This window comes from Manis javanica, chromosome 14 (genome assembly GCF_040802235.1).
Source record: "Manis javanica isolate MJ-LG chromosome 14, MJ_LKY, whole genome shotgun sequence".
NCBI classification, from domain to species: domain Eukaryota; kingdom Metazoa; phylum Chordata; class Mammalia; order Pholidota; family Manidae; genus Manis; species Manis javanica.
The window spans coordinates 83,451,643-83,479,114 of NC_133169.1; the positions used below are offsets into that span (position 1 = coordinate 83,451,643).

Sequence of the window (27,472 nt, forward strand, 5' to 3'; positions counted from 1 at the left end):
AATTAGAGAGTTCATCAAGGTACATGTTAAGTTAGAGATGATGTGGGGACAGCCAGGTGGAGGTGTCGAGTGGAGGGCAGATTCTGGGCTCAGAAGTGAGGTCTGGGTTGGAGGTGGGAGGGTTGTGGGCCGAGAGACAATGGGTGTGGATGGGGGCCCTGAGGAACTCCATATGCAAGGAGGTGAAGCACCACACAGCAAGACGGGGGCAGCAGAGAAGGGGGGAAAGCTGGACAAAGGCGGGGCTTCCAGAAGACCAGAGGAGAGCGGGAGCCAGGCCAGGCCCCGGGCAGGAGCAGCTGGCTCTGCAGGCACAGCATATGGAGCCCGTGGGCTCGGCCAAGTGTTGAGGAGGTGGAAGAGGCCAGAGAGATGGTGTGATGGCCAGGAGACCAGGCCTGGGGCTCCTTCCCTGACCCCTGCCTGGCACAGGGCTCCTCCCCCAGCACTCTCATAGCTGCTGCATGTGGCATCTGAGGCAAAGCGTCTCCTCTCTGACAGAGGGCTTCCCAAGAGTAGAGACTGGTGCATAGTAGGTGCTCAGGAACCCCATTACTGAGAAGGCAAATGAAGAATGGGAAGTGGGCCACTCAGTGTCTAATACTGTCAGCACATCCCCTCTGCACACTCCCACTTCAGGGGCAGGTGCTCTGGGGGGCTGCCTTTTGAGGGAGAAAGGAAACGGGGTTTCTTTCTGGCCCTAGCCGCCTGGGATGTTGATCTCCCTGTGCCTCAGTTTCTTCATCTGCTCTCTCCTGAGGGGCGAGCCCAGGTATGCACAGCAGCAGTGCAGATGCAGGGAAGCCAGGAATCGGTGAGGGCCCAGACCCCATCCCTAGAGTCAGTATTCTGCTGGGCCCACAGCCTGCTGGTCAGGGGTTTTCCAGGTCTGGCCCCTGGCAGCCACCTGGCCCTGCCTCCCTCAGGTGAGTGCCTCACAGGCAGATCTGTGGCACCCCCTGGGGAATGGGGCAGTGGTTCATTCTGGAAGCAGTCCATTTCTTCCACTCTGCTGCTCATCAGTAGTTCAAGCAGCAGTTTCCTGAGCCCAGGAGGTGATCTCTGGACTACCAGGCTACCACCTGACAGCTTAGGAGCCCCCCGAGTCGATGCTGACATGGGACTGAGGGAGCGATAGTCCACCTGGCACCCACTGAGTGATGCGCCAAAGAGTGGGCCTGGGCACCTGCGGGCTTTCCACCTGCGGGCTTGTTCCAACAGGAACCCACAGAAGGGCCACTCTTCAGGGAGCTTGCATTTCTCATAACTGTCCCAGCACATACCCAGGCATGGCAGGGCACAGCCTGGGGGCAGTGCTGACACTAAGCCCCACCCCTCACAGGCCTCTCGGCCCTTGTGGATCAAGCTCAGTGGCCAGATTCCATCTTGATTTGGAAGAAGGAGGCGTGGCTGGCTGCTGCGGCTGCAAGATGGCCTGATGATGTGACGTGGATGTGCCATTGGGGAAAAGCAGGCCCAGCAGAGGCCCCTTCCTCTAGACTATCCCCGTCTCCATTCTCTGGATCCTGGGTGCCAAGGCCAGAGCCCTGCCGGAAACCAGCAGGGCACAGGAGGATATCAAGGCATCTTCCTTCCTGAAGGGGGATCAGGAAGCCCCCGTTGGGCCAAAGGCACCTCTGCGTGGCCAGGCCACGACCCCCAGTGAGCGTGGGCCTGGGCTAGGGCCTGGCCGGTGGGGGGAGCCTGAGGGAGAGAGGACACCACTCTATCTCCCTGGCTGGCCCAGGATGGGCGGTGTAGGCCGAGCCTGTGCCCAGAGGGAGCTGGGACCCTGGAGGGCTGTCCCTGAGAGTAAGACATGGCTCTGGACCCCCAGGTACTTGTTTGGTCCCAGGGAACTGAGTGGGACTGGGCGGTAAGCACCACTGCCTGGGCTTGAAATGAGAAAGGCAGAGCCCACGGCTGATTGGGACCAGCACTACCAGTGCAGGCCCAAGGGGGTGGGCACCCTACCAAGTGCCACTTCAGGCCTGGGGTGCTGAGTGGGAAAGTCAGGGGCAGGATGAGAGGTGTGGCGGGGGAGGCCAGGCAGGGCCAGAGCAATCTTCATGCTGTCCCCAACATGCCTCCACTGCCTCCCAGCTGGGGCATGGTGTGTACTGAGTGGGCAGAACCTCATTTAACCTCTGTGAACTGCAGTGTCCTCACCTGTTCTACAGGTGAACACAGTATTCTTCCAGATTGTCTTGTGGAGGGTTTCAGTCCTGGGCAAGTTCACCATGGATTCATTGAGACAGAGGAATGGCAATGGAATGTTCTTAGGGTAAAAGGGTTTATATTTGGTTTTATTCTCCTGACTGTAGGTCAAGCACTAGAATCACGTCTGCATCCAGAAGTCTGCAGGTCCGTAATCCACCTCCGTCTCTGCCTCCTCACAGAGTACTGGGAAGAGCTCTTTACATAGTGACTCAGTCAATACTAGCTCATTGCCTACGGGTGTGGAAGCAGTAGCCCAGCAGTACACCAGTTACATCATCAGGTAGTTTAGGGTCGGGTAGGGATCCCGGCCATAGGAACTTCCATTTTCCTCACACCCCACTTCTCCGGGATTCTCACCCCACAATCTGCATGCTCTCAATCTTCCACAATGGTCCCTGTGCAAGAAAGCTGGGTCACTGTAACCAGATTCTGCGATAGCAACGGAAGATAACAACAACATACAAATAATAACAAAAATTATAATAATCCTCAAGCCTGAGGAGATCATTCCAGCTGTATTCAAACCAGTTCTACTCAGAGGAGTTCATGACTTTCACTTTCTATGGGAGAAATCAATCTGTTATGGTCCCTGTGCAAGAAAGCTGAAACCTTGAAACAACAACAATAATAATTGTCTTCAAGCCCAAGGAGATCAATTGCCACCAAGCAGTCATCCAAGCTGTATTCAAACCAGTCCCGTTCACGATGCACACTTTGCATGGGAGGGCAGTAGCAGAACTGATACGGAGCTCCATGCACCACAGCAAGTAGCAGTTTTTTGCTAGGGTGTGTTAGGATATATGCCCAATCCACAAACACGTTAGAGAAGATTAACTTTAAGGGCAATAAGATACATGTTTTAATGGCACCAACAGAGGGAAATCTTTCTTGTCCACCAGGTAGGATGCATGCAAGAGAATGGTCCTGTGATAGGACCATGGCAGGAAGGGGGTCCTGTCTGGATCTAGTATACTATACCTTTACCCCTCTCCCTGTAGGGGTTACTGAGGGGGTCTGTGTTTAGTGCTACTGGAGGCACATGCACTGGCCATAATGATAAAGCAAAACTCCCCAGTAAGATGCTCCTACCTTCTGGCCAGGTAGGATATACTACCATGATCTCTGGGGGCCACTCTGCTGTTACTCCAGGAATACACAGGAGGCCAGCTTCCAGGCCTTGTCCCCAAGGTGCTAGAGGGCCAGCCATCACTGGTCCATGCATCGAAATGTCCAAGGCCATGTTCACTGAATGGAGTCTCCAGGGTTTAGGGCAGTTGGTGCTGACAGCAAGGTATTTTTCTGGTAGCTAAACCCCAGCTTCAATGACTCCTCCTTAATTTGTACTTGCTGTTGTAAAGGGGAGGCAGCCATATGTGCTAGCATGTCTAAGGGGCTTGATACCCCCTTCCAGGGCTTCTCATTGCTTTAGCCTCTCCCAATTCTGCTACCATATGGGTAACCTCACTTATGGGCTGCCCTAAGTGAGGGGCAAGACTGGCCACTAGGGGCCCAAAGAGGGACATTGGAGCTGTTTGAGGCAGCTCATTTCTCATTCCCACAGTAAAAGGTTCCTCATCTCCACCATAATTCTCTGGACTATAAATGGCATTTTTTATGCCTAACTCCTGTAACACCTATCGGAGCTCAGCATATGTCTGCCATCTAGGGGGACAATGGTAAATCGACCTGATTGGGCCACACAGCATGAAGTGGGGCTATAAGCCAACAAGGGAGGGAGTGATTTTCTGGTGTCTGATGTGCATTTTGTAATCACTGCCTCAAGGCAAGATGAACTCTCAGGGAAGCCAGCTTTCCCATCTCTGATCCACACAGAACAATTCCATCTTCCCCTACATCCCAAAGATGCAGGAGCCAAGCTAATATAGACTCCTAGGGCTTCTGCCCAAACCAGGAGCCCAAATCCACCAGCTCAGCCTGAGGATGGGGGCAGAGCATAGAGTGCTCCATGACCTGGGGAGGGGGCTGCACCTCTCCCAGAGGAACCCGCAGGTGCCGTGTCTTTATTTTCTTTACTATAACCAGGCAGGCTTTCAATAGAGAAGAGGTCAGTGCCTCTGGCACCACCCCTTCATCCTTCCCTGGCTCCTCCATTTCCAGGGCTGATGGCACCTTCCTCTCCACTCCCCCAGGTGCCTCCTCTGCTACGCCCTTTACCTTTTCCACAGGGCCTCGCAGCAATGCCAGCTCAGTCCTCAACAGCTCTCTTACCTTGGCCTCGATGCCTCGCAGCTGACATTCCCACGCTGTCTCTTCTTGCGCTTCTCACAGGAATACATCCTTCTCCTCCACGGCCTTTGCCTCCTTCACAGCACCCTGGAGGACCACTGTCTCATTTTGCAAAGAATCTTCTACCTTCTCCACAGCGCCTCACAGCTCACCTTCTCATGCTGCCATTTCTCGTGTCTCTTGCAGGAGCACATTCTTTCTTCTGTAGCCTTTTTAAGTACTGTGAGAAACAGCCAACCTGTGGTTCCTGCTGCCTCGCAGGCACTCTGCTTCTCAAAGGACCTCCTTATTATGCTGAGAGCCACCTCTACTGCCTCAGGTGTCACCTCCACATGCCCCAGTCTTTGGTTGGGGCCCAGTCGGTGGCAGGCCACCTCAGACCGCATGCCCAATGGGGGACACTGAATGTCTCCCCATCCACAGTGGCAGCCCGCTGAAGTACCGCTCCGGTGAGGGTGGCCTGTTCTGTTCTTTGGCCTACAGTGAATCCTGCTGATGATGCCAGTTGTCTTACTTGAGGGTTTCAGCCCTGGGCAAGTTCACGATGGATTCAGTGAAACCGAGAAATGACAATGGAACGTTCTTGGAGTAAAAGAGTTTATACCTGGCTTTATTTTCCTAGTGGTAGGTCGAGCACTAGAGTCACATCTGCATCCAGCAGTCTGCAGGTCCGTAATCCACCTCCATCTCTGCCTCTGCACAGAGCACTGGGCAGAGCTCTTTATATAGTGACTCAGTCAATAATAGCTTATTGCCTACAGGTGTGGAAGTGGTAGCCTAGCAGCGGGCCAATTATATCATCAAGTGGTTTAAGATCTGGTGAGAATCCTGGCCATAGGAACTTCCATTTCCCCACACAGACAAACAGAACCAATAGGAAACATTTTTATTGTATAATTGTGGGGTCTGGCTGGGCAAGACCCCATGCCCCACTCACTGTACATGGGCTTATTCATCACAGTCTGGCAGGTTGGAAATGCTCAGGCAGGAGCCTACACTGTATTCAACAGAGGGCATTTGCTCTTCCTCAGGAAAACCTCCACTCTGCTTTTCAGACCTTTAAGCTGATTGGATGAAGCCCACAGGGTAAGCTCCTTTACTTAGTTCCACTGGTCTCAGATGTTAACCACATCTACAGAATGCCTTCACAGTAAGACCTAGGTTAGTATTTGATTGAATCACTCAGCACTGTCACCCAGCCAGGCTGATGCATAAAACTGGCCGTCAGTGGGGGTGATACTAGTGCCTGCTCACAGCTGCTGTGAGGAGGAAGAGGGGACGTGTATGTCTCTCAGCACAGACTCTGTCTTGCAAACGTCCTCAGGGCAAGGCAGCTCCGGATCCATTCGCTTGCCTGGAAGCAGGTGGGTGGAGAGGCTGAGGGGTGTGTGTCAGGGGGTTGCAGGAAGGGTTTCAGCCAAGATGGCTGTGCAGGGTTTGGGGTCTGCTCATCTGCAGAGGGTGCGGGTTGCCCAGAGAGCCCTGGTGGGATGGGGGATTTGGGGCATCAGTGATTTCTGGGAGCTGCTAGTCAAGCATTACCTGAGGCACCATGCTACCTGGCTGCCAGGACCTCATACCCATACAATAGCCAAAATATGGAAGCATCCTAAGTGTCCATCAATAGATGAATGGATAAAGAAGATACGGTACATATACAAAACAGAATATTACTCAGCCATAGTAGGAATGAAATCTTGCCACAATATGGATGGACCTTGAGGGCATTATGCTAAGTGAAATAAGCCAAAGAAAGACAAATGCCATGATTTCACTTATATGTAAAATCTAAAAAACAAAGCAAATGAACAAATAAAACAACAAATAATCAAACCAGCAAACAAACCCCAGAAACACATTCATAAATAGAGAAACTGATGGTTGACAGAAAAGAGGGGGATAGGAGAAGAGGTGAAATAGGTGAAGGGGCTCAAGTACAAACTTCCAGTTATAAAATGAACAGCTCAGGAGGACGAAAAGTACAGCCTAGGGAATATAGTCAATAATACTGTAATAACTTTGTATGGTGACAGATGGTAACCACACCGTCATGGCGAGCACTTCACAGTGTACATAAAGTTGAACCACTCTGTTGTACATCTGAAACTAATACAATATTTTGTTAAGTGTACTTCAATTTTTTAAGAAAAGCAAATTGTGAAATTGTGTGTCCTGTGTGTTTTACAGAGAAAACTGTCCATGGCTTTCAATCATCTCCTCAAAGAATTAACTTCTGGTTTAGTTAATGATTGGACATTCAGTTTAAATTATGCCAGCGCCGTTTTAGCTGAAAAGAGCATGTGTGACAGGTAAATAGTCCTATCACAGAAAGGTCTTGGTGTTTGTGAGCAAATACTCCCCGACCTTGGATAAAGCCTCCCTCCCTACCTCTTGTAATGAACTTTGCAAAAATGTCCCCGAAATCATTTCCAGCGTCTCGGATGAGCTGTGAACAATTGCAGACACGGGGGGCATTTGCGCCTCAAGACGCTGAGGCTCTGCAGCTGGCAAGCGGGAGGCCGACGGCAAGTCACCGGCTGCCCCGGCGTCTTCGTGCGCGGCTGGGCGCCTCTGGGCGCACCCCCGCCCCGCGCGAGCGCTGCGCCTTTAAGGGCCGCTGGGGGCGCTCGGAGAGGTGCGCGCGGCGGGGAGACGGGGTTCGGAGTGGGCGCTGCAGCGTCCCAGAGCCTCGGACTTGGCTGGGGCGCGCGGGAGCGGACGGGCATGCCCCGCAGCCTCGGACTGGGCACGCACCTGGCCCGGGAGGGCGAGGCGCCGCGCCCCGGCCCGGCCATGGGCAGCTTCCAGCTGGACGACTTCGCGGCGGGCTGGATCGGAGGTGAGCCCACCCCTGGATGGGAGGGACCCCCAGAGGCGAGCGCTCGCGGGAGACTCCGCCCCGGAGAGAAGGCGCGGGAGCCGGGCCGTTGCGGCCGGGGAGCCCTGCGCCCGACGGGAGCCCTGCGCCATCATGCCCCCGGCGCGCGGGCCGCGCACAGCCGACGGGCTGGCCCTGCCCCGCCTGCTGCCCCGGCTAAACTCCGCGAGCCTCCCGTTTCTTCACCTGGCCTCCCATCTGCCTCAAAGTCAGGACCCGCGGAGCTTAATCTGGTAACGATCCATCTGCCCGTCCAAACTGCCAGCCAACGGGGCGTGCCGGCGCGTTCACACTCCTCGGCGACCGGTTATGCACCTGAAGTTGGGGACTCAGCTCCCAGGACTTGGTGTGTGAAGGTGGCGCTTGGCTGCTGGCGCCCAGGCGCGGGATGGGGCGCCGGCCTTCGCCGTCAGGCCGGCCCTAGGGGGCGCCCAGGCTCGGGCAGCGGAACGCGGCGCTGGGTGCTGCGGGGGCTGCAGGTGCCCACTGCCAGAGGGGCGAGGCCTGCACGTCTGCAGCCTCCGTCAGTCACCAGGCCTCTCCTCCCGGCGCCCTTGGACCCGCTGGGCCCTTCGTAGTGCTCCTGGAGCTTCTCTCCTGCTGGGCCCGGGATGGGTTTGGTTGGCCAAGAGTTGCATCCATTTCCTTGCTTTCTCCATTTCTTCTTTTCAATAGGTCTGTTTGTCTTTCCTCAGCTCTTGGTGGAGGTTGGAGGACGGTCTGAGGGACTTTGCTTATTGCAAAGTATTGTCTCTCTTTTGGGCCCATCTAAAAGGATCATTATTAGAAAGGGGATGTTGGCGAATGCAGCCCCTCCCCAGAGACAAAACAAAATACTGAGCTGCTGAGGCAGAGGCTATGTAGCGCGTTTGTGCCCCACCAAGCGTTCTAGGCACGGAGGAAACCAGATCTGTAGGAAAAGGTAACACAAATAGAAAAAGCAACAAACCATGCAGCATCCCAGAATCCCCTTCTGGCGGCCCCTCCCACCTAGCGGGAGTCCCCGTCCGTCCCCCCACAGGTGGCAGCAGGGCCCCTGCTTCTGACTCTCCTGAGCGGAGGTGGTTCCCTTCACACACACCGCCACCCCAACCCTGCAGTTCTGTTGTGCAGGCTTCCCCGTGTTGGACTGAGACCTTCCTCTCCTAACTTTCCCAGTGTGTGTGCTGGGGGGGCTGCACCGGGAGGCACACCGGGCATATCAGGCTCTCTTTGGACAACCCTTCAGCCATGCAGAGGAAGGTCCTTCCCTCAGCTGTCCCCTTAAGAGCCAGACCAACCGGCTGCCAGGGCTTGGCTTGAGAAATGCCCTGGACGGTAAGGCTGCTCAGCCTCTGATGATACCAACTCAAAAAGCAAGTAGCAGTTTGTCCTTTACTCTGAGATTGTCCTTACTTGGGTGCTGTTAATATGTCTTTTTTGTTACTTCTGTGCAATGGGGATGAGTGTAGTAACAGTCAGTACTTAGTAGGTACCAGGTGCTACATGTATGTTTTTAAAACAACCTGATTGAGGTTATTGTGCATATCTGAAAATACACCCATTCCAAGTGTACAATTCAGTCATTTTTAGTAACTTTACCCATAAATGTTTTAGAATGTTTCCACCCCTCAGAAGATCTCTCATGCCCATTTAAGCCCCATCCTTTCCTTCTCTCTCTGGGCAACCACTAATCTAGTTTCAGCTCTATAAATTCACCTTTTCTGGCCATTTTATATAAATTGGATCATACTGTATGTGGTCTCTTGTTTCTGTTTATGCATGTTATAACCCCGAGATGGCTACTATTATGGCATTCCCATTTTACAGATGAGGAAATGAATACACAGAGAAAGTCAATGACTTGCCCAAGGCCATGCATTGCACATGAGTCGTGGGATTCCAATCCAGACACTCGGCTACCAAGGCTATCTTAACCCTACACCCACCTATAGCTCTTTCTTTCTTAATGACCTTGTGTGATGAAATTTCACCATTACCTTCTCACACTTTGTTTGAAGGGTCACTGGCCTGTGACATCCCAAGTCCCTGAAAAACCACTGACCTGGTAATCTCAGGGAATGTCACATTCCCTGCTTTTGGATGGGGTAATCTGTTAGCAGGGAGATACAGGCCCAAGGTGGGCTCTGGGACTGCTACTAGAGCCTGGGGACCCGACAGCTGGGAGGGGCTCCTCTGGAGTGAAGCCCCAGCTTTCTGCTGCCTGTCATCAGCTTCTGCCTCGGCCCCGTTCTGCGGGAAGAAGGGGCCCAGAGGCCTGGAGGTGCTAGACCAAAGGAGCATCTGTTCTCAGTGAGTGTCCAGTATTCCAGGGTCCCTTACTGCCCTACCTGGTTAAATCAGCCCTGCCAGCAGAGAGAGCGCCTCCCTCTTCAGCTTGACGGGAAATTTGCCTCAGAGGAATGGCTTCTGTTTCAACCTTGAAATCTCAGACTGCTGCTTCAAGGGCCTCTTCCTCTCCATGGCCTCAGGATGGCCGTACTTCCCACCAAACGACCGTTCAGGCCTTGTGAATAAGTGTGTGATGGGCACTTTTCCATGAGATGATACAGAGTCCCTGTCACCTTTTCCAAGAGGCCTTCTTTAAAAAAAAAATGGCAACAGCATCTCATTTTGAACATCTTGTAAGGGCCAGGCTCTCTGCTGGTACTTTACATGCATCACCTCATCTCATTCTCGCCACGGAACCATGAGCTGGTTGCTCTCTTATCCCACTTGCACTTGCTAAGAGCTGCTAAGTAACCTGCAGGTAACTGGAAAGCGTCTGGTTTTCTCCTCATACCCTCCTCCATGTTTTGAGGTGAAATTCACATAATGTAAAACTAACCATTTTACAGTGTACAATTCAGTGGCATTTAGTACACTCACAGTGTCATGCAAACCTTCCCCTTTATTTAGTGCCAAAAGTCCCCGGACTCATTAGGCAGTCATCCCCATTTCCCCTCCCCCAGGCCCTGGCAGTCACTCACCTTCCTTCTGTCTCTATGGGTTTGCCTCTTCTGCATAAATCTTATATATAATATGTGACCTTTTTGTCTGGCCTCTTTCACTTAGCACAATGTTTTCGATGTTCATCCACACTGCGGCATGTATCTGTCTTTACTGCTATTTATGTCTAATAATATTCCATTGTATGGATATACCGCATTTTATTTACGCATTCATCCATTATGGATATACCGCATTTTATTTACGCATTCATCCAGCGATGGACATTTGGGCTATTTCCACCTTTTGGCCATTGTGGATAGTGCTGCTATGAACACGTGTATACATGTACCTGTGTTTTCAGTTCAGACCCTTATCTAGGAGTAGAATGGCTGGGTCATATGGTAATTCTAAGTTTAACTTTTTGAGGAAATGCCAAGCTCGTTTCCACAGTGGCTATACCATTTTACATTTCCACCAGCAATGTACAAGAGTTCCAGTTTTTCCATATCCTTGATCACACTTGTTATTCTCCTTTTTTTAAATTATAACTATCTCAGTAGATGTGAAGGGGAATCTCACTGAGATTCCGATTTTCATTTCCCTGAAGACTAATGATGTTGACCATCTTTTCATGTATTTGCTGGCTATTTGTATATCTTCTTTGGAGAGACGTCTGTTCAAGTCTTTTGCCATTCAAAAATAATTATTTTTTAGTTGTAGGAGTCCTTTTTATATCTGGATACTAGACCCTTATCAAATATATGATTTGCATATATTTTCCTCTATTCTATTAAGTTGTCATCACTTTCTTGATAGAGTCCTTTGATGTACAGAGTTTTTAATTTTTATGACATCTTCTTTTGTTATTTGTGCTTTTGTTGTTGATCTGAGAATCTATTGAAAATCTAAGGTCATGAAGATTTTTCCCTATGTTTTAGTGTATGATTTTTATAGTTTTAGAGCTTCCATTTCAGTCTTTGGTCTGTTTTGAGTTAACGATTGTATATGGCGTGAGGTAGGGCTTCTAACTTCATTCTTTTGCATGTGAATACCCAGGTGTCCCAGCACATTCCCTGTCCTTTTATGGGGTGCTTGTTCCTTGAGGAAGAACCCCAGTTTTACTCTATATTCTCTGCCTTACTTGGTACCTATGCCAGTGCCTAGCACATTGGTGGGGAGGTAGGGGGGGCTCTCTGGCAACTGGATATTGACTGAATAAGTGAATGTAAGTGCCTGAGCCCTTGTCCCAAGAATCAGCCGGTGCAAGCAAGGAGTGCGAGCACGAGGGCTGAGTGAGCAGGTCTTCTTCTTTGATCCACAGGTACAGCCAGTGTCATCGTCGGCCACCCTCTGGACACAGTCAAGGTACAGTAGCCATTACTGCTTGGGAAGGGGCCTGGAGTGAGTCTACTTCCAGGAATGTGCCCGCTATTTCTGATCCCCAGAGAGTCTACAACCCTGACTTGTGCACAAAGAGGAACTTTTTAAGCCCTTCTCATTGGCCGCTGCAGTCTCCTTTGCCTCCACCTTCCACCCTGCATGACAATGGGCCCCTCCTAGGTCAGAGCCCAGGTGGGCTCTCTTCTTGATGGGGGTGTTCAGCCTACTTGCCTGAAACAGGAAGATATTTCCTGGCTTCTTGTGTCCCTCATACAGGCCCTGCCTTTTGCCCATACATCAAGTGCATACTGGACCCTTTCTCTATGCAGGTGCTGTGGTATAGCAAGGCCCTGGTGGGTAAAGCAAGCTCATTCCCTGCCCTTATGAGACATACAGTCATGCCCTGCATGGGCCAGCTGGTGTCTGCCTGGTACAGTGTCCTTCCCTCACCCCCAGGCTGGTCAGGGGCTGTGGAGCTTATGGGGTCCCCCATCCCCTTGCACAGGCAAATCTGGCCACCCCAGGCTTGGCCACACATCACCTGAAAGGGCTGGAGCTCTTCTCTCCACTCTACCCTCCGAGCCTCAGAAGGGAACCCTTCCTGACACATAAAATTGAGTGTCTGCTCAGCCTGAGAACTTCCCCTAAGGGTACCAGCCTGGTGATTCCAGCTTACACAGCCTCCCTGCAGCCAGTGTGGGGGTGTGGCCTGGGGCCCTTGTTTCTCCCCGGAACATCCTCCTTCCTTCCTTCTGGCTGACATTTCCTCTAGAGTCCCTGCCCACTAAGAAAGGTCTAGGCAAAAGCTCTGGAGTCAGAATAACCTGGAGTCCAGCCCAGCCTCCCCATCCACTCTTCTGTGGCCAGGGCACAGCTCTTAATCTCCTTGAGCTTCAGTTCCCTGATTTATAAAATGGGCAAAGAGCACCTCCCTGGTGGGGCTGGCATGAAGCTTGTCACTGTGGCACTGAGGTTAGAGCAATGAGCATGTCATTCCTGTCCTGATGAACACACCCAGGGGTGGGAAGGCAGACCAGTGGCTTGTCTGAGGTCCTGGGGCTCACCTGCAGAAGAGCCAGGCTAAAACGACCTGGGCCGCTGACCTGGGTCAAATACTTCTCCCCCTGCCTGTGGCTGCCTCATCCCAGGTGGGAGAGCCACCCACTGGCTGCTTTGTGGCTGTGGGGCTGGGGTCAGAGTTCTCACCTGGCTCCTGGCACAGCTGATGCCTTTAGGGTTTATGCCTGATGCAGTGTAGCCAGGATTTTCTAATCAGTGTTCAGCTGCCTTTAGACCACCTAGCGAACTATAAGAGAATACATTACCTGGTTTTAGGTCACTGAATTTGTCATAATTTGATATAGCAGTAATAGGAAACTAATACAGGGAATCAGTTTTCTCCATCTGTAAAATAGGGCTAGTACCCATGCCACATGGCCTTTGTAGGATTCACTGAGATAAATTCTATAAGATGCCTGGTGTTTCCCCAGGTATGCAGCTCCTATTGTAACTGGAGGCCCTGGCAACCTGAGCTGTGCCTCCCTGGGCGCTCAGAGTGGCTGGCAGAGCTTTGCTCTTTGGTTTTGAAACTTTCTATGATCTGGGTTTGACTCTTGAGTTGAGTTTTGTTACGTACCGTTTGCTTGAGTGACTCAACCAGTCAAGCTATTAGTGGGAACTTGACCCCACCTGAGGGCTAAGTCCTTTTGTGGATTCACTACCAGGCACAGCCCTGCCAGAGCTGGGGCTGGCACGGGAGAGTGCTCAGCCTCCTGCCGGCCCTAAGTGGGGCTGAGAGATGCCCGCACCCACACCTCCCCTGGCCCTCATCCCTGGCCTGGTTGGGATGCCCCAGATACCCCACCCAAGGAAGACCTCTGTGGTTCTGCTTCTAAGAAGGCCCAGACCTCATCTTGCTGCATCTTCCAGGGTGTCTTTCCCACCACCCAGTCCTTCTGATTCTTGGCTTATTTTTCTCTGTGGCACTTGCCATCATCTGGAATATATATTTACTTTCAAATCTTTTTTTTTTTTTACTTTTTTCCCCAACCCCACTTGGTTTTAGGTTCCATGAGGTTAGGTGGTTTGTTTTCTCTGCTACTAAATTCCCTAAGGTTGGAAAGTGACTGCTATGAAATAGGCACTCAATGCATATTGGTTGAGTAAGTCAATAAATACATTTCCCAGATTATGGGAGTCATGCTTTTGAGCACTGTGTACCATTTATGAATCATACCTATAAGCATATTTCCTACGCTGTCTGTGACTGTCGAGCTACTTAGATGAATGCCTGTCAGACTCGTGGGCATGCTGTTAGCTGTGGTTATTAGAAGGGGTGAGGGGCTGGTCAGTGGAGACTTTGGCTTTATATGTAATGGTGACATTTTTATTAAGAGAATTGATTCCCGTATTAGGTGTTTTCCTTAAAATTATTTTTAAAAATTTAATAAGCTAAAAATAATGAAAGTAACCCCTGCTTATTGTAGAAAAGTTGGAAAATAAAGAGGAGTTCGATGAAGGAAAACATCACCCGTGGTTTTCATCTCAGAGGCCGTCGGTTTCTTGATATATGCTCTTCCAGGGCCTCCTCCACTGGCCTGCAGCCTGAGTTCAGGCTGTTGCTATGAAGCGCTAGTCTGTACCCTGGGTTCTGGGCAGTGTGGGGGCAGCTTCCAGATCTCCTCTCTGCCTCTCACAGCTCCTGACCTACCAGGCCAGGGGGGTGCCTGGGGCACTTCTGTGGGCTTAATCAGACCCTTGGTGTCTGTCAGTGGATGCCCGTGGTCACCACAGCCAGCTCCATTAGAGGAAGCCATGCCTTCAGCATCTAGTTCCTCATTCAGCCAGTGCAAAGGGACCGCATTCCAGGGCCACATGCAGCTCCAGGGGTGAGGAGGAAGTATAAGGGAGCCCACATAAACCCTAAGAAAATAGGCAGAGGACACCACTGCGTCATTTAAGCTCAGATGCAAAAGATGAGCAGACGCTGGAGGGAGAGCTTTCTGGGAGGAACAGCAGATGGATAGTTCTGGGAGCACATGAAAAAATTGACACTCCAGGGACTCGGCAATGTACCACATGGTGGGCACAGAGGGCAGGGCCATGGGTGAAGTGACATTCAGGGTTGAGAGGCAGGCTTGGGTGCTTCCTGAGAGCTTCCTGGGTGCTGGTAAAAAGTGTGGAATTTGTTTTAAGTTTGATAGGACGTCACTGGAGAGTTTTAGCAGTGACACTATTCATTGTGGTTTGGAAAAGATCAGTCTGACTGTGGTGTAGACATGGACGAAGGAGTGGGAGGGAAGTGGGAGGCCAGTGAGGAGACCAGCCCATCATCCAGGTGAGAGATGAAGGGATTCTGGAAGAGAAAAGAGCAGGTCACCCCTGGGGACATTTAAGAGGACAGAGGGGGGTTGGCAGAGGTTAGCTTTTTGTACTCAAGAGGCTAGGGTTGTATGTCCCCAAATCAGCATTGTTTCTGTACAACAAACTGGCCTTTGTTCCTCTCTCCGACCCAGAGCTCCTGCTGTATTTAGCAGGGTCTCCACGGAACACTGAGAGATGTAATGCACATAGCAGATGGAGCCCCAGCTGCCCAGGACAGAAACCCAGACCTCCTCATTGGCTGGGCTACTGCAGGCAGGGCCTCCCCCTCTCTGGGCCTCAGTGCTACAAGCTCAGCCTCTCTGGGGCACTGGGGACATGAACCGTCGCTGCCCGGGCCCTCACGCCCTTGCCTCTCTCTGCAGACTCGCCTGCAGGCCGGTGCCAACAACGGGAGCACCCTGAGCTGTGTCCGCGCCCTGTACAGGAGGGAGAGTGTAAGTGCCCCTCGGACGGGGCTGCAGCCAAAGCGACCAGGGCCTCCTCTGGGACAGGGCCAAGCCTGCCTGGCCTGGGGTCCATGGCCACAGCCTTCCCACCAGCATGGTGGGCAGGCGGCCTGCTCATTCCTGCTCGTCACGTTGGGCTCCATTTCCCCCTCTCATCTCACACCACACCTCAAATGTTATGTGTTACCTAAACCTAACCCTGCCGCCTGGTGCGGTGGTATCGGGAGGAAAAAGCAGTTTTGTGTAGCCTTTCTGGAGAAATCCTGAGGAATGAGAACCACGGTGTGGAAAATTCCTGCAAAAACAGGTCCATTTTTCAAAACTGAATGATTGGCCAGTAAACCGTGTGCTCACAGGCTCCCCTTTATCTGGACGTGGCAGGAGCCAGGAGCTTCTGACCCCAGGTGCCCCGAGCTTCCTTGTACCACAGGTGGGTCGAGACCAGGAGGCCCAAGCTTTTTCCTTTCAAAGGGAAAAAAACGTAAACAATATTCTGTAGATGCGTCAGGTGCTTTTCTTGAGAATGAATGTGTGCTTTCGGAGAAGACTTTCTAAGGCCGCTCTTTGGGGAATTGAAAATAGATTTTAAAATTTAGGATGAAATAACCTGTTGACTTAAAGAAAGAGTCGGGTGTAAGCCCCACAGCCGCCTGGGCTTTTCCGTGCATTACTGGGAATGTCGCCCCGTTGTGGATGTCTGTCGCCACTAGGCTCCACCGCAGGAAGTGCCCTGGGCCTGGGGGCCTCCTGCCCACACCTGGAGTTTGTCCTCAGGGTGCTTTGTGTCGGGGTGTTGTTCTTACTCTCTTTAGGAGCTGCCTTAAATTGGAGTGTGCCCTGCAACCTAGTACAAGCTGTCCCAGGGCGATTCTCAGGCCCCTGAAAGGCAACCACTGAGCCTCCGTTCTGGCCCAGGTCCCTGCAGTGTCTGCCAGCCAGCGAACCAGCTCTCGGGTTTCCGTGGACACGATGGGTCTTCGTGATGCCCTAAGTTATCTGAGGGAGCTTGTTATAGAGGAAGAGCCCAGAGCAGGGTGTGTGTGTGTGTGTGTGTGTGCATGAGTGTGTGTGTGAGCTGTCCCACCTCTGGCAAATAGGGCGAGCACATGCAGGTCAGGGTTAGCAGGTTTGCGCACAGCCTGGGGTTTGCACAGCGGCTTCCTGGCCTGTTTTCATCCTTGTCACGAGGCTAATACCTGGGGGCTACCTGGACTCCTCCAAGGGCCTGTGGAATTTTCCAGTTTCCAGTGGGGCATGTGTGGTGTTGTTGAGAATGCGGTGAGGAAGGGACCCCGACGTCAGCCTCCAGCACGCTCTCCTCAGCCTCCTGCATCCTCGTGTGCACAGAGGCCTCTCGGGGCTGCCCCTCTCCAGCCATTCTGCCCCACACCCAGGAGCGCCCTCTGCAGGCTGGCCCAGGAGCCCGTCGGGGGCTGTGGGATGCTCTTCTAGCCCCTCTCTGCACCCTTGGCACACTGAATTTTAATTGCCTGTCCGTCTGTCCCTGTCCCTCCCCCCTTTCTAGTCTCCAGACTTCGAGCACAATCAGGGCATAGGATGCTTCCTCCTCATTGGTCCCCAGGGCCTGGGGCGCAGGGCAAGTGCCTGGAGACTGCTTTAGGCTGAGCAGCACGTCAGGAAGGTGTGTGCAGTCCTTGGCAAGCTTATCACCCTCCAGGGCTCCACAGGCTCGCCCTCGGCCACAGCCTGACTTCTTTCAAGCCCAAGAGCACTGCCACTCTGGCGGCAAATACAGGTTCCAGGCCCAGGACTGGGAAGTCCTCTCAGGAAACAAAATTTCTTGCAGCGCAGTCCCTCCTCAGGGCAAGACCACCCCACCTGGCGCAGAGTGCAGCCGCTCACCCGCCTGTCTCCCCTGTCACATCAGCATCCCCTCCTTCTCTGCGCTGACATATTAGTTATTTGTCCCAGGCTGTCACCCCACCAGCCTGCAGGCTCCAGGAAGACAGGGTCTGTGCTGGGGGCAGCAGAGGGGGCCTGGCCTGCAGGCAGCCCTGAGCCCTCAAGTTTCCTCCCACGGGGCTTCCCCACAGGTATTCGGCTTCTTCAAAGGCATGTCCTTTCCCCTCGCCAGCATTGCTGTCTACAACTCAGTGGTGTTCGGGGTCTTCAGTAACACGCAGAGGTTCCTGAGCCAGCACCACGGCAGGGAGCCCGAGGCCAGCCCCCCTCGCACCCTGCCTGACCTGCTCCTGGCCAGCATGGTGGCCGGCGTGGTGTCTGTGGGGCTGGGTGCACCCATGGACCTTATCAAGATCCGCTTACAGATGCAAACACAGCCATTCCGGGCAGGTAAGAGGCCAGGGGAACAGGCCCGGTGTCTGGGCACGTGTGACCTTCCTGGGTCACCAGATCTGGAATTTGGTTGTTAATATCCTTTTTATTGAGCAGGGCATTTCTGTGTCACATACTCGTCTGTAATTATTGTTTTATCTATAGTGGTAACTATCACTGGTTAAGTATTTCCTATATGCCGGACACCTGCAGAGACTTCTGCATGTTCTAATTCATCCTCAGAACAATACTGTGAAATAGGTGATATTACTGTTTCTATTGTACAGAGGAGAAAATTGAGGCTCGCAGAGGCTAAGATACTTACTCAAGGACACACAATTAATGACTGGTGAGTGAGGCCCAGCTCATGATTTGCAGTGCAGGCCCAGTGCAGAATGAAAATGTGGGATCCCTCGTTCAAAAAATATAAAGAATGTTAGAAGAGGAACAGCAGACCATTAAACCCAGCATGAGGCCTGTGGGCCTGCACACCTGCCCCACATGCCTGGGGGTGCAGCCAGGAGGCCTCCACCTGGCCACTGGGGCACCGTGGGGCTCCTCTCTTCATCCTGCACATTCCATTATGGCTCTATTGCTTGGGGTACTTTGTAACTCCTGCACCACAGGCTGCACCTGTCATTTCCTCCTTGCTTTTCCTGGGAGTGGCTTTGATAAAGGCGATGGAAAGAACAGGAAGGCATGTGCTGTGCGCACAGAAGGATGAGCTGGCTGTCTTGGAAGACAAAATTCAGTGATTTGCGGTTTGGCTCTCAGTTCTGATTTCACTAATTTCAGCCTGTCTCGTCAGGAAAGATCCTGCCCCTTCCTGGCCCTCAGCCTCCTTTTCTCTGTAATAGAGGGGCTGGATGGACAGGACCCCTCTCCCTGGCAGCCTTCTGTAAGGCCTGTGTGGGACGCCTCTGCCCACAGAGGTGGGGGCTCAGCTGTGCCCCTCAGCCAAAGTCCCAAACTCACTCAGGAGCATCCCAGCCCAGGGCCTCTCCCACCCCCAGCTCCGGCACCAGGAGTCAGCCTGTATTTTTTTTTCTGCACAGCCCAGGTGTCCAGGACAGGGCTGCACATCCTCTGAGCTTAATGCTGATGTGCCCACTGAGGCATGCGGAGGGCCATGGGGCATGGAGTGTCCCGGGCATGACTCACCTCCTTAGGGCAGCCAGTCTCCCTGTGAGGAGGTGCAGGACAACAAAGGGGGCGGTTCCTCAGGAGGGTCATAGAACTTAGCCCTGTGGTGACCACCCAGGTCTGACTCTGAGCCCACTGATATCATTTCTGCTTCTGCCCCAGGATTTTGTAGAAGCTGAAGCTACAGCAACTTTGGTAGCACCTGGACCTTTGCACAAAATCATCATACACAAAACCAGCTTCAACTCTAGTGGGGGGGCGTGGATTGGGAGCCTGTGTCCAGAATGACATTGTTCAGGTAACGGGCACAGCTCACGGGCCACAAGGGACGGGTGTGACTCTGCGCCGTCGGGCAGCTTCGCTCTGTGTGGCCCACTCTTCCAGCTGCTTGGGGGAAAGTCTGGTGACTACAGGTGCCGGGCAGGACCAACTGCCGGGGATGGAGCACGGGAGGTAGGCAGTGCTTTCTGCCAAGAATCTCCAGGAAATGAGGAGGAATGCAGTTTTCCTTTCCTTATTCCTCCAGAGCCCTCTAGGCCAGAGGTAGAAAACTAAAAGACTCACTGGGGTCAGGGAGGTAACATAAGTGAACAGAAGTGCCTAAAAAACATAGCTGCTTCCATTTTTTTTGACACCCACAGTCTTCCTAACCTATATTTCATGACTCCTCCTTTAATTGGAACACAGACACAGAACACACCTCACTTTCCATATCATTCTGCTATTAGAAAAGCAGCAGTGCAAGCACATCTATCAGCACTGGTGCCTGGGAGGCAATAGGGAGTGGTGGAGACTGTTACAGCTGGGCCCACATCCTGTCTAAGGGAGTGGCTCTGAGTCTGTTGCAACTGTCTGTTGCCATGTGGCCTGGATCTTCTGATTTTTAAGAGAGGACAGAAAACTAGATCTTTCTGTGGGGTCTTTCACTTAGAAATTGTCAGATAGTTCAGTTAATGAAACCAAACACAAACATAACACCATGTAGCACTAAGCACAGGGTGGACTGGACAGTGTGGGGCTAGGGCTGTCTGCAAGCTTGTGATCTCTGCTGTGGTCACTGTGCTGAAAGGGGCATTTCTAGGCAGCCTTGGGCAGGGCTTGTGGGGTTGCCCATGGCTTGTGGTTTTACCCCAGTATTGCCAATCCACTTCCTGGGTGGGGACAATGGGTCATGACTGTACCCACATAATGAAGCCAGGTGCCAGGGGCCTCTGACTGCTCTGCTTTGGGACATGTGACAGGTAGACTAGAGGTCATGTTGAGAGCTCAGCTCATCCGGTTGGGAGACTTGCAAATACAAAGACTGTTCTTCCGTATTGTCTATGAGTGGTCACTCATGGTTGAAAATATACAAAATACAGAACATTGAATATAGGGTGAGAAAATGCCTGTCCACCCAAATACAATCACTGCTAACTCATTAATGTGTTTCCTTTTCCTTTTCTATATACACACATGAAATTTTTAGAGGTAGTACTCATGTTACATAGGCAGTTTCATATCCTCTTTTTAACTCCACATTATAACAAAACATTGTTTGTGTTAATAAAATAGCATTTAAAATTATTTAAAATAGAGGAGTAATGTTTAAAATGGATATACCATATTCCATCAACACACACAGACACATATATTGAGAGGGATGATACAGTGTGGTAAGAATTCACTTTCTGGGGTTACACTGCCTGCTTCTAATCGTACCCCACCAGAGTCCAGAAACTCTCGGCAACTCACCTACCATCACCAAGCCATTGCCTCACCTGCAAAGGAGGCACAATAGGGGCTACTTCACAGCTGGGACGGGGCAGGATGATGTGTCAGCACAACGTCTGGCACGCTGAAGCCACGAAATAAACGTTAGCTGTAATATTCAAGTTATTATTTAACAATCTTCCTACTGACGAAATTTAGGTTGTTTACAGTTTTTCTCTTTTAGAAATAGTGATGTGGTCAGCAAATCTGTCCATAAAGAGTTGCCTTCATTTAGGGCTATTTCCCTAAACGTGTGGGCACTTGGATTCATGAAGGGGTCAAAGGGTATGGTCATTTTTAAGATTCTTGGTACATATTGTGAAATTGTTACACAGAAGGGTTTTGCCAAATTACATCAGTAGTTGCTGAGGTTTAAAGAGAATTTCCATGTGGCACTGACTCCCATCGCATACTAAACAGCAGCTATCCCTCACAAAAACCTCTAAACTTAGAGGTTTTCTCCTGGGGCCTCTGCCACTTGGCAGGCAAGGAAAGGCTGTCCGGAGTCCGGTTGGTTGGGGCCTTGACAGTAGGGCCCAGGGAAGAAACACTCCCTTTGTACCACATCACTCCCCTCTGTGTGGGCATAAGCCCCACCGGGCCTGAGCTGGGAGTGGGGCTGTGGTCCCCGAGGTCAGCAGCCAAAGACACTCCCTCCTCCCCCACCTTTCAGGTCTGCGTTTTCATTCATAGCCTGATTAGTGTGCAGATCACAAAGGCCTCCACACCACAGGAGGGCAGAGTCTGGGGGGTCAGAAGGAGGACTGGCATTAACTCCGCACTGACCACCTAGTAATTTCACAGGCCCAGCTAGAGGCGAAGGGCTGAGCTTTAACCCTGTTGGAATTCACTCTTTGATCTGTTCATTCACGAGCACTTCTCGAGCACGTGCTCTGAGCTGAGGGGAGTAGGTAAATCAGAGGTACCAGACTCACAGCCCCTGCCCGCAGCGGGCAGGCAGTCTGGTGGGCACTCATGTGCACCAGAAGGAGAAGAGCCTGTGGGAGATTCTGGAACCTTGGAGTCTACAGATCACAAAGGCTCTAGAGAGGAAGTGGCCATTCATTGGGTCTTGAGATACTGGCTAGGATTTGGTAGGAAAGTCAAGCATGTGGCAGGACGAGCGGTCTGCAGGGACAGTGCAGGGAGGGCAAGCTGCAGGGTGACTGGGAGAGCTTGAATTTTATAGCAGGGGATGGGCTCAGGTGCTATTCTGTTGGCAGAGGGGCCCCTACAACACGAGGCTGCCCTGAGTAGGGCTGTGTGACAGGATGACGGATCTGGCTTTTGGAAGATATGGAGGGGATGGGAATACAGAGGTGGGTAGACTGATCTGGAGGTTATTGCCACAGACCAGGTGAGAGGCTGGGGATGGAGGGGAGTGGCAGGTTGAAGAGGCACCATGGGTGATGTGGCCTTAACAGGCCAAGCAGGAGAGAGGGAAGTGTTGAAAATGACCCAGGATTTCAAAGTTGGGTGACTGAGGGAGATGGACCCTCCCACCCAGGGAATTAAATGGCGCATGAAGTACAGGAGACAGTGCTGGGCATGGAGTGGGTGATGGATACGTGTGTATGGTCCCTGCTGCTGTCTTGGAACCTGGCTGGAAGGGTAGGCCTGGGTGAGAACATGAAGAGGTGGGCTTGGTTCATGGTGTGTGAGGGATCAGCTGGAATGTCAGGGCTGGAGATACAGACATGGGTGTGACAGACAGAAGCGACAACTGAAATCATGACACTAGATACAAATGTCAAGGTGAGCTGCGAGCAAAGAAGAGAATGGACAGCTGTAGAAAAAGTCTGTAAAGGAGTTTGAGAAGAGTTGTAATGACACTAATAATTGCAGTTAACAATTACTGAGCCTAGACCATGTGCACTAGGCTGACACACATGCCATGATTCAATCATCACAGCAACTCTAAGAAATAAGAGCTGTCCTTCTCTATTTTACAGGTGGGGAAGTGTGACTCACCCGTGCTTGCTCAGCTGTGCACGGTGAGGCGGGGCACTGCCCTGGGCCTCAAGGCCACCACCCCTGGAAACAGTCCTGAGGCACCCCTGTCCTCAAGTAGGGAGAAGAGTGAAGAGGGGAGAATAGCTGAACTTGGGGTGACATGGGAACAGAAGTCAAGGGGAGGAGGGGGGAAAAGGCTTTCTTTTCGAAGTTGGGAGAAGAGAAGAAGCAGACAAGTCAGAGAGAATTCTGAGGGCAAGAGGTAGGTGCGGAGGGAACCTGCGTCGGAAGGCCTGGCGCTATGGAATTCAAGCTAATCTGAACAGAATAAGGTGGGCAGAGTGTGGTCAGGATTCAAGGAGGAGAAGAGTCCTCGGCTCTGGTCATGCCAAGAGGAGACGAGCTGGGCTGGAGGCTGGAGGGCAGCAGCAGAGAGGACTGGCTGAGGGGTGGGTCTAGGCAAGTGAGATCATCAGCCAGACCACAAAGTCCATTTAAGCTCAAGGATCTGCATGATGATAAAATGAGGGCAAAACCATTTCTCTGATATCCCTGAACCTTCAGAAATGTCTGGTTGAGAAGGTCACCAACCAGGCTTCAGAGGCCCTGACTACATCAGTTGGTGTCTTCCACACATCATTTTATTGCTACTATAAGATGTGTGGCTGCCGAGAAAAACACTCTTCTCCAAGCAGGTTGGCCTTGGGGAGGAGCAGCCTTCTGATACAGTGGATATTCTAGGACTTTCCCAGTGCAGGACAGGAATTATTGATGCTAATCTCCCTGAAGAGACACATGTTGCTTCATTCAGCGCCTGAAGAAAGAAGCCTATGTGGGAAGGCAGGAAGCCTTGGAGCATGATAAGGGGCACAAAAACCTGGAGGCAAGCCTGGGCCTTCTCATGTAGGCTGTGGGCTGCCAATAGGAAGTGAGAGCTGGAGCAGTGGCAGCCCCAAAGTGAAGGGAGGAAGCTTGTGAGGAGGCCAAGCATATAGCCATGTACTTTAAGATGAGTCCTTGAATTCTGGACAGTTTGACTGAATCTTTTTCAAAGTGTGGTCCCACATAGCTATGGAGATTAATGAAGGTTCACAGAGAGTAATGTAATTATGCAAGTTATATACATTGGTGGCATATCTGTTTGCTCTTTAAATCAACTGATAAGAACAAGTATTGCCCTTATTTCTGGACTTGACAGTGGTATTGGTAGTTCTAAGCCCATGTGGGCATCCACCATCTTCCCTAGTAGGCTTGGAAGCAGGCCACAGCTGTCTGAGGTTGGCAGCTCCAGTACTTCTGAAATGCAGAGTCACATCAGGACAGGGTAATAAAAATAGGAATAATAACTATTTGCCTTAAGTAAAGCTCATTTGCACAAACACAGTTTAGTAAAGTACATTTGCAGACATTCTAACTTAATTTTCACAGAAGCCAGATGAAGCACACAGGCCACTTACTCTCCCCTTTTGGAAGATGATGAGAAAACTGAGGCCCAGTGTGGTTGAGTCCTTGGTGCTAGGCTGTACAGCAAATAGCCATGGGACAGCAACTCAAACCCCAGCTGGTCCTAATCCAGGGCTCTTTCTACTAAATCGTCAGCCTATCTTGGACCCTTCGGGTCATGAGGAAGCTGTTGGACGTTTTAGAAACAAACTGGGCAAAATCTCCCCGGGTGGTAATATCCTGGGGAAGTGAAGTGAGGAGTCCAGCATCCTGCTCAAACCCAGACCCCAGAGGCGATACCCAGCCTGTGCGCTGGGGTTCACACCCACGTGGCTCCATCCTTCCAGGCCTTTTAGACCAGGGCGGAAGCTAGGACCACGATTTGGGAGTTTCTTTGAGTATCTATAACTCTGGCATAAGGACCAAACAGGGCCAGGCTGGGATGAATGCCAAGCATGGGAGACAGAACTTGGGGAGGCCCTGGTGCTGAGAGCTGCCTGATCAGAGGCCCGAGTGACTATGGAAGGGATGTTGAGGCACATGTGGAGTGCAGTGGCAGGCACAGGGTCCCAGAGCTGTGGGACAGGCCACAGGGTGAGTCCTGCCATCAGGATCTCACTGCACTGGTGAGGGCAAAACAACATGTTCAGCAAACAGGAGCAGCAAGGCAGACAGACCGTAAGGGGGCATGGCCTCTGGCATAAGCGAGGGCTCCTTTACCTTAGAGTGCCTTTTAAATATAAAAAATGGGGTCAAACCCATAGAACAACAGCTGTACTTTATTTGTCCATGGATTAAGGCAACATATATAGGAAGAAGTGACTGTGGATTATTAGTATATTTGAGTAAATTTTTATTGTGTTCCCCCAATAGCACCTATACATAAGAGAAGATTGACATACATATATGTGAGATATTTCAGGAACTCCATCAATCTATAAGGCTAATGGATTCAGGAGCCCCTTGGAGTAATTCCATGCTCCCAGCTTCCATTCGTGAGCCCACTGGCCTAGATGTATTTGAGCCCTGAATGCTCGGTAAACCTGCACGTCACTGTCGGGGACCAGCAGGGCCTCGTCTGTGGATGTCTGATTTGTCAGGGATTTTCTGTAGCAAGTGACCTGCTGAGAAATGGTGCTGGGCTTCCAGCCCAACCACCAACATACAAACACACACAGAAAGTCTAGGGCTGCTTTCCCTTCCAGAGAGTGGCCAGGCCTTTGTGTTCCTGAGGGCCAGGCCCTGCTTGCCTCAGAGGGTCATGCCCAGCCACTGTCTTTCAGCGGGCTTTCCTGTTTCCATGGTCATGGCTGATTGAAGAAACTGACCAGCATTGTCTGAGAAGGGAAAGCAATGAAACATCTTCCTGTTGGTGTCTGAGCAGCACACAGTGGTAGGCCATGGCTAGGTCCCTGGGTTCCCAGAAGAGGAGCGAGGGTGGCAAGTCCGTGGGTTCCCCAGCAGTGTCTGGGCCAGTTCCACCCTTCTGAGTTGGGAGGACCCCCCAAGAGGTGGCTACATGGCTGCCTGTTAGGACTGGATAAACCTGGAACGCCCATCTCCTGCAGAGGCACCTGCCTTCAGAGGGACCTCGTCGGCCAGGCAGGGGATCCAGCGAGCCCTGGGCAGGGCAGTAGAGCCAGACAGCTGTCTGTGGTCAAGGCGCAATGGCAGGAACCGAGCTGGATAAAGCAAGAGATCCTGGAAGAGGGGATCTTTTTAGAACTTGTAGGCCCTCCTCTGCCCCCAGGTGAAGGTTAAGAGCAAGGTGCTGCCAATTTCATTGATTTTGAACATCCTGTGCCAGTCTTGGTGTGAGGGGTTGAGTTGATCCTAATGAAATTTGGGAAAACATAACCACAGACATCCTGGGTTGTTTGAGGTATATAATCCATACCTGTCGTAGCAAAAGGTAATAGGCCCTTGATTTAGAGAGCACAGTAAAACATGGTCTCCATAGCAAAGCTCTCATGCTAAGGGATGCTCCAAATCTGATTCATGATTTTAGAACAAAAATTCTAGTTAGGGAAAGTAAACACATTTCACTCTAGAAGAAAATTTTCTTAATGTGAATCCCTTCACATGCATGGGTCCACCCCAAGCCGGAGGCCTGGAGGTTCAGGAACAGGCTGAGAGTCGGTGCTTCAGTGTCAGCAGAACACTGACCTGACACCTCCTCTCCTTCCTCGGGTTCCTTGTACAAACAACATGCAAGTTCATGGATTTCACTTGTGACATTTCCAAGAGTTGCTTACCAGCAACCTCCCAAGTCAGTTTTTAAAGGTCACCAAGGTTTGTTTTGCCTAAACTGAAATTGGTTCACCGGGACAATTACCGAGAACTCTGACTCAGCGGTTTTCTAGTCTAGCAGCCAAGCCACGCCCCCAAAGCCACGCCTCCTCGGGCCAAGCCTCTCAGCTTCTGATGGTTTGAGCAACTGATGAGACCTCCTGCAGTTTTCTGCCATGTGGTCCCATATGAATTGTCTATACCACTACTGCTAATGCAGAGAGGCCCGTAAACAACGATCACCTAAATGAGAGATTCGCTCCTCACTGAGTGGTGTCACAGAGTTATTTTTTATCTTGAAAAGCAGGAAAGGGCAGGTAGGCTTGGAATCTCTGCTCTGCCTAAGTGGGCTGTGACCAAAGCAATTTGTTGCAAGTGTGAGATGTCATTTTCTCAGTGGGGGAGTGGGGGTGGTGGGGACAGTGACACAGGTGCATGCAACTGTCAAAATTCGCCAACTGTGAGCTTAAGAGCTACACCTTTCAGTGAATGTAAATTATACCTCAATTAAAAGGTAAATTAATAAAGACAAATATAGGAGTCCAGAGGAGAAGACCAGGGGCTCTTGAGAGTGATTGGTCTTCATGGAAAAAGAGAACAGGGAGGAGGGCCAGCCAAGAATGCATCACCTCAATGTAAAAACAGGGAAACATCAAGCAAACCCCAAACGAGGCAAGTTCTATTAATGAGAAGAGGGGCGGGGCACTCTTAAAAAATGCCAGTGTCATCACACACACATGCACACACACAGAAGAAAGGCCATGCAAATGCTCCAGATTGAAGGAGGCAAGGCAGCATGACCACTAAGTACGAGCCCTGGTAGGACTGGCTCCTGCCCTGGGGAGGGAGAGGACTGCTCTAAGGGTCCTTGTGAGGCCAGGGGGCGAGGTGGGTGAGGACAGAGCATTAGATAAAGTCCTGTCAGTGTAGACTAAGAAACTGATCATTGTACTAAGGTAAGACAGTATCCCTGTTCTTAGGGAACACATCCTGAAGGCTTTAGGGGTAAAGGCCCATTTTGTATGTGACTCATCCTAAATGCTTCCAAACATGCAATTATGTATGTATGTGTGAAAAAGAATATGTGTGTGCAAAAGAATTTCCTTATTGG

At 51.5% G+C, this 27,472-nt stretch overlaps 1 protein-coding gene across 15 annotated transcripts in view; it reads left to right on the plus strand.

The window, feature by feature from the left end:
- Positions 1 to 5,348: 5,348 nt before the first annotated feature.
- SLC25A48 (solute carrier family 25 member 48) overlaps positions 5,349 to 27,472 on the plus strand; it is a 35,981-nt gene continuing 13,857 nt past the window's right edge. For 2 of the 15 annotated variants that reach the window (XM_073221655.1, XM_073221660.1), the window contains exons 1-4: positions 7,059 to 7,306; positions 11,598 to 11,641; positions 15,403 to 15,474; positions 17,541 to 17,799. In XM_073221655.1, the coding sequence (XP_073077756.1) occupies positions 7,192 to 7,306; positions 11,598 to 11,641; positions 15,403 to 15,474; positions 17,541 to 17,799 (490 nt within the window). In that variant the 5' untranslated portion in view covers positions 7,059 to 7,191. Of the gene's footprint in view, positions 7,307 to 7,559; positions 7,579 to 9,319; positions 10,095 to 11,597; positions 11,642 to 15,402; positions 15,475 to 17,540; positions 17,800 to 27,472 lie in introns of those variants that run through there. The other 13 variants (XM_017650757.3, XM_073221659.1, XM_073221662.1 and 10 more) reach the window with 13 other exon arrangements.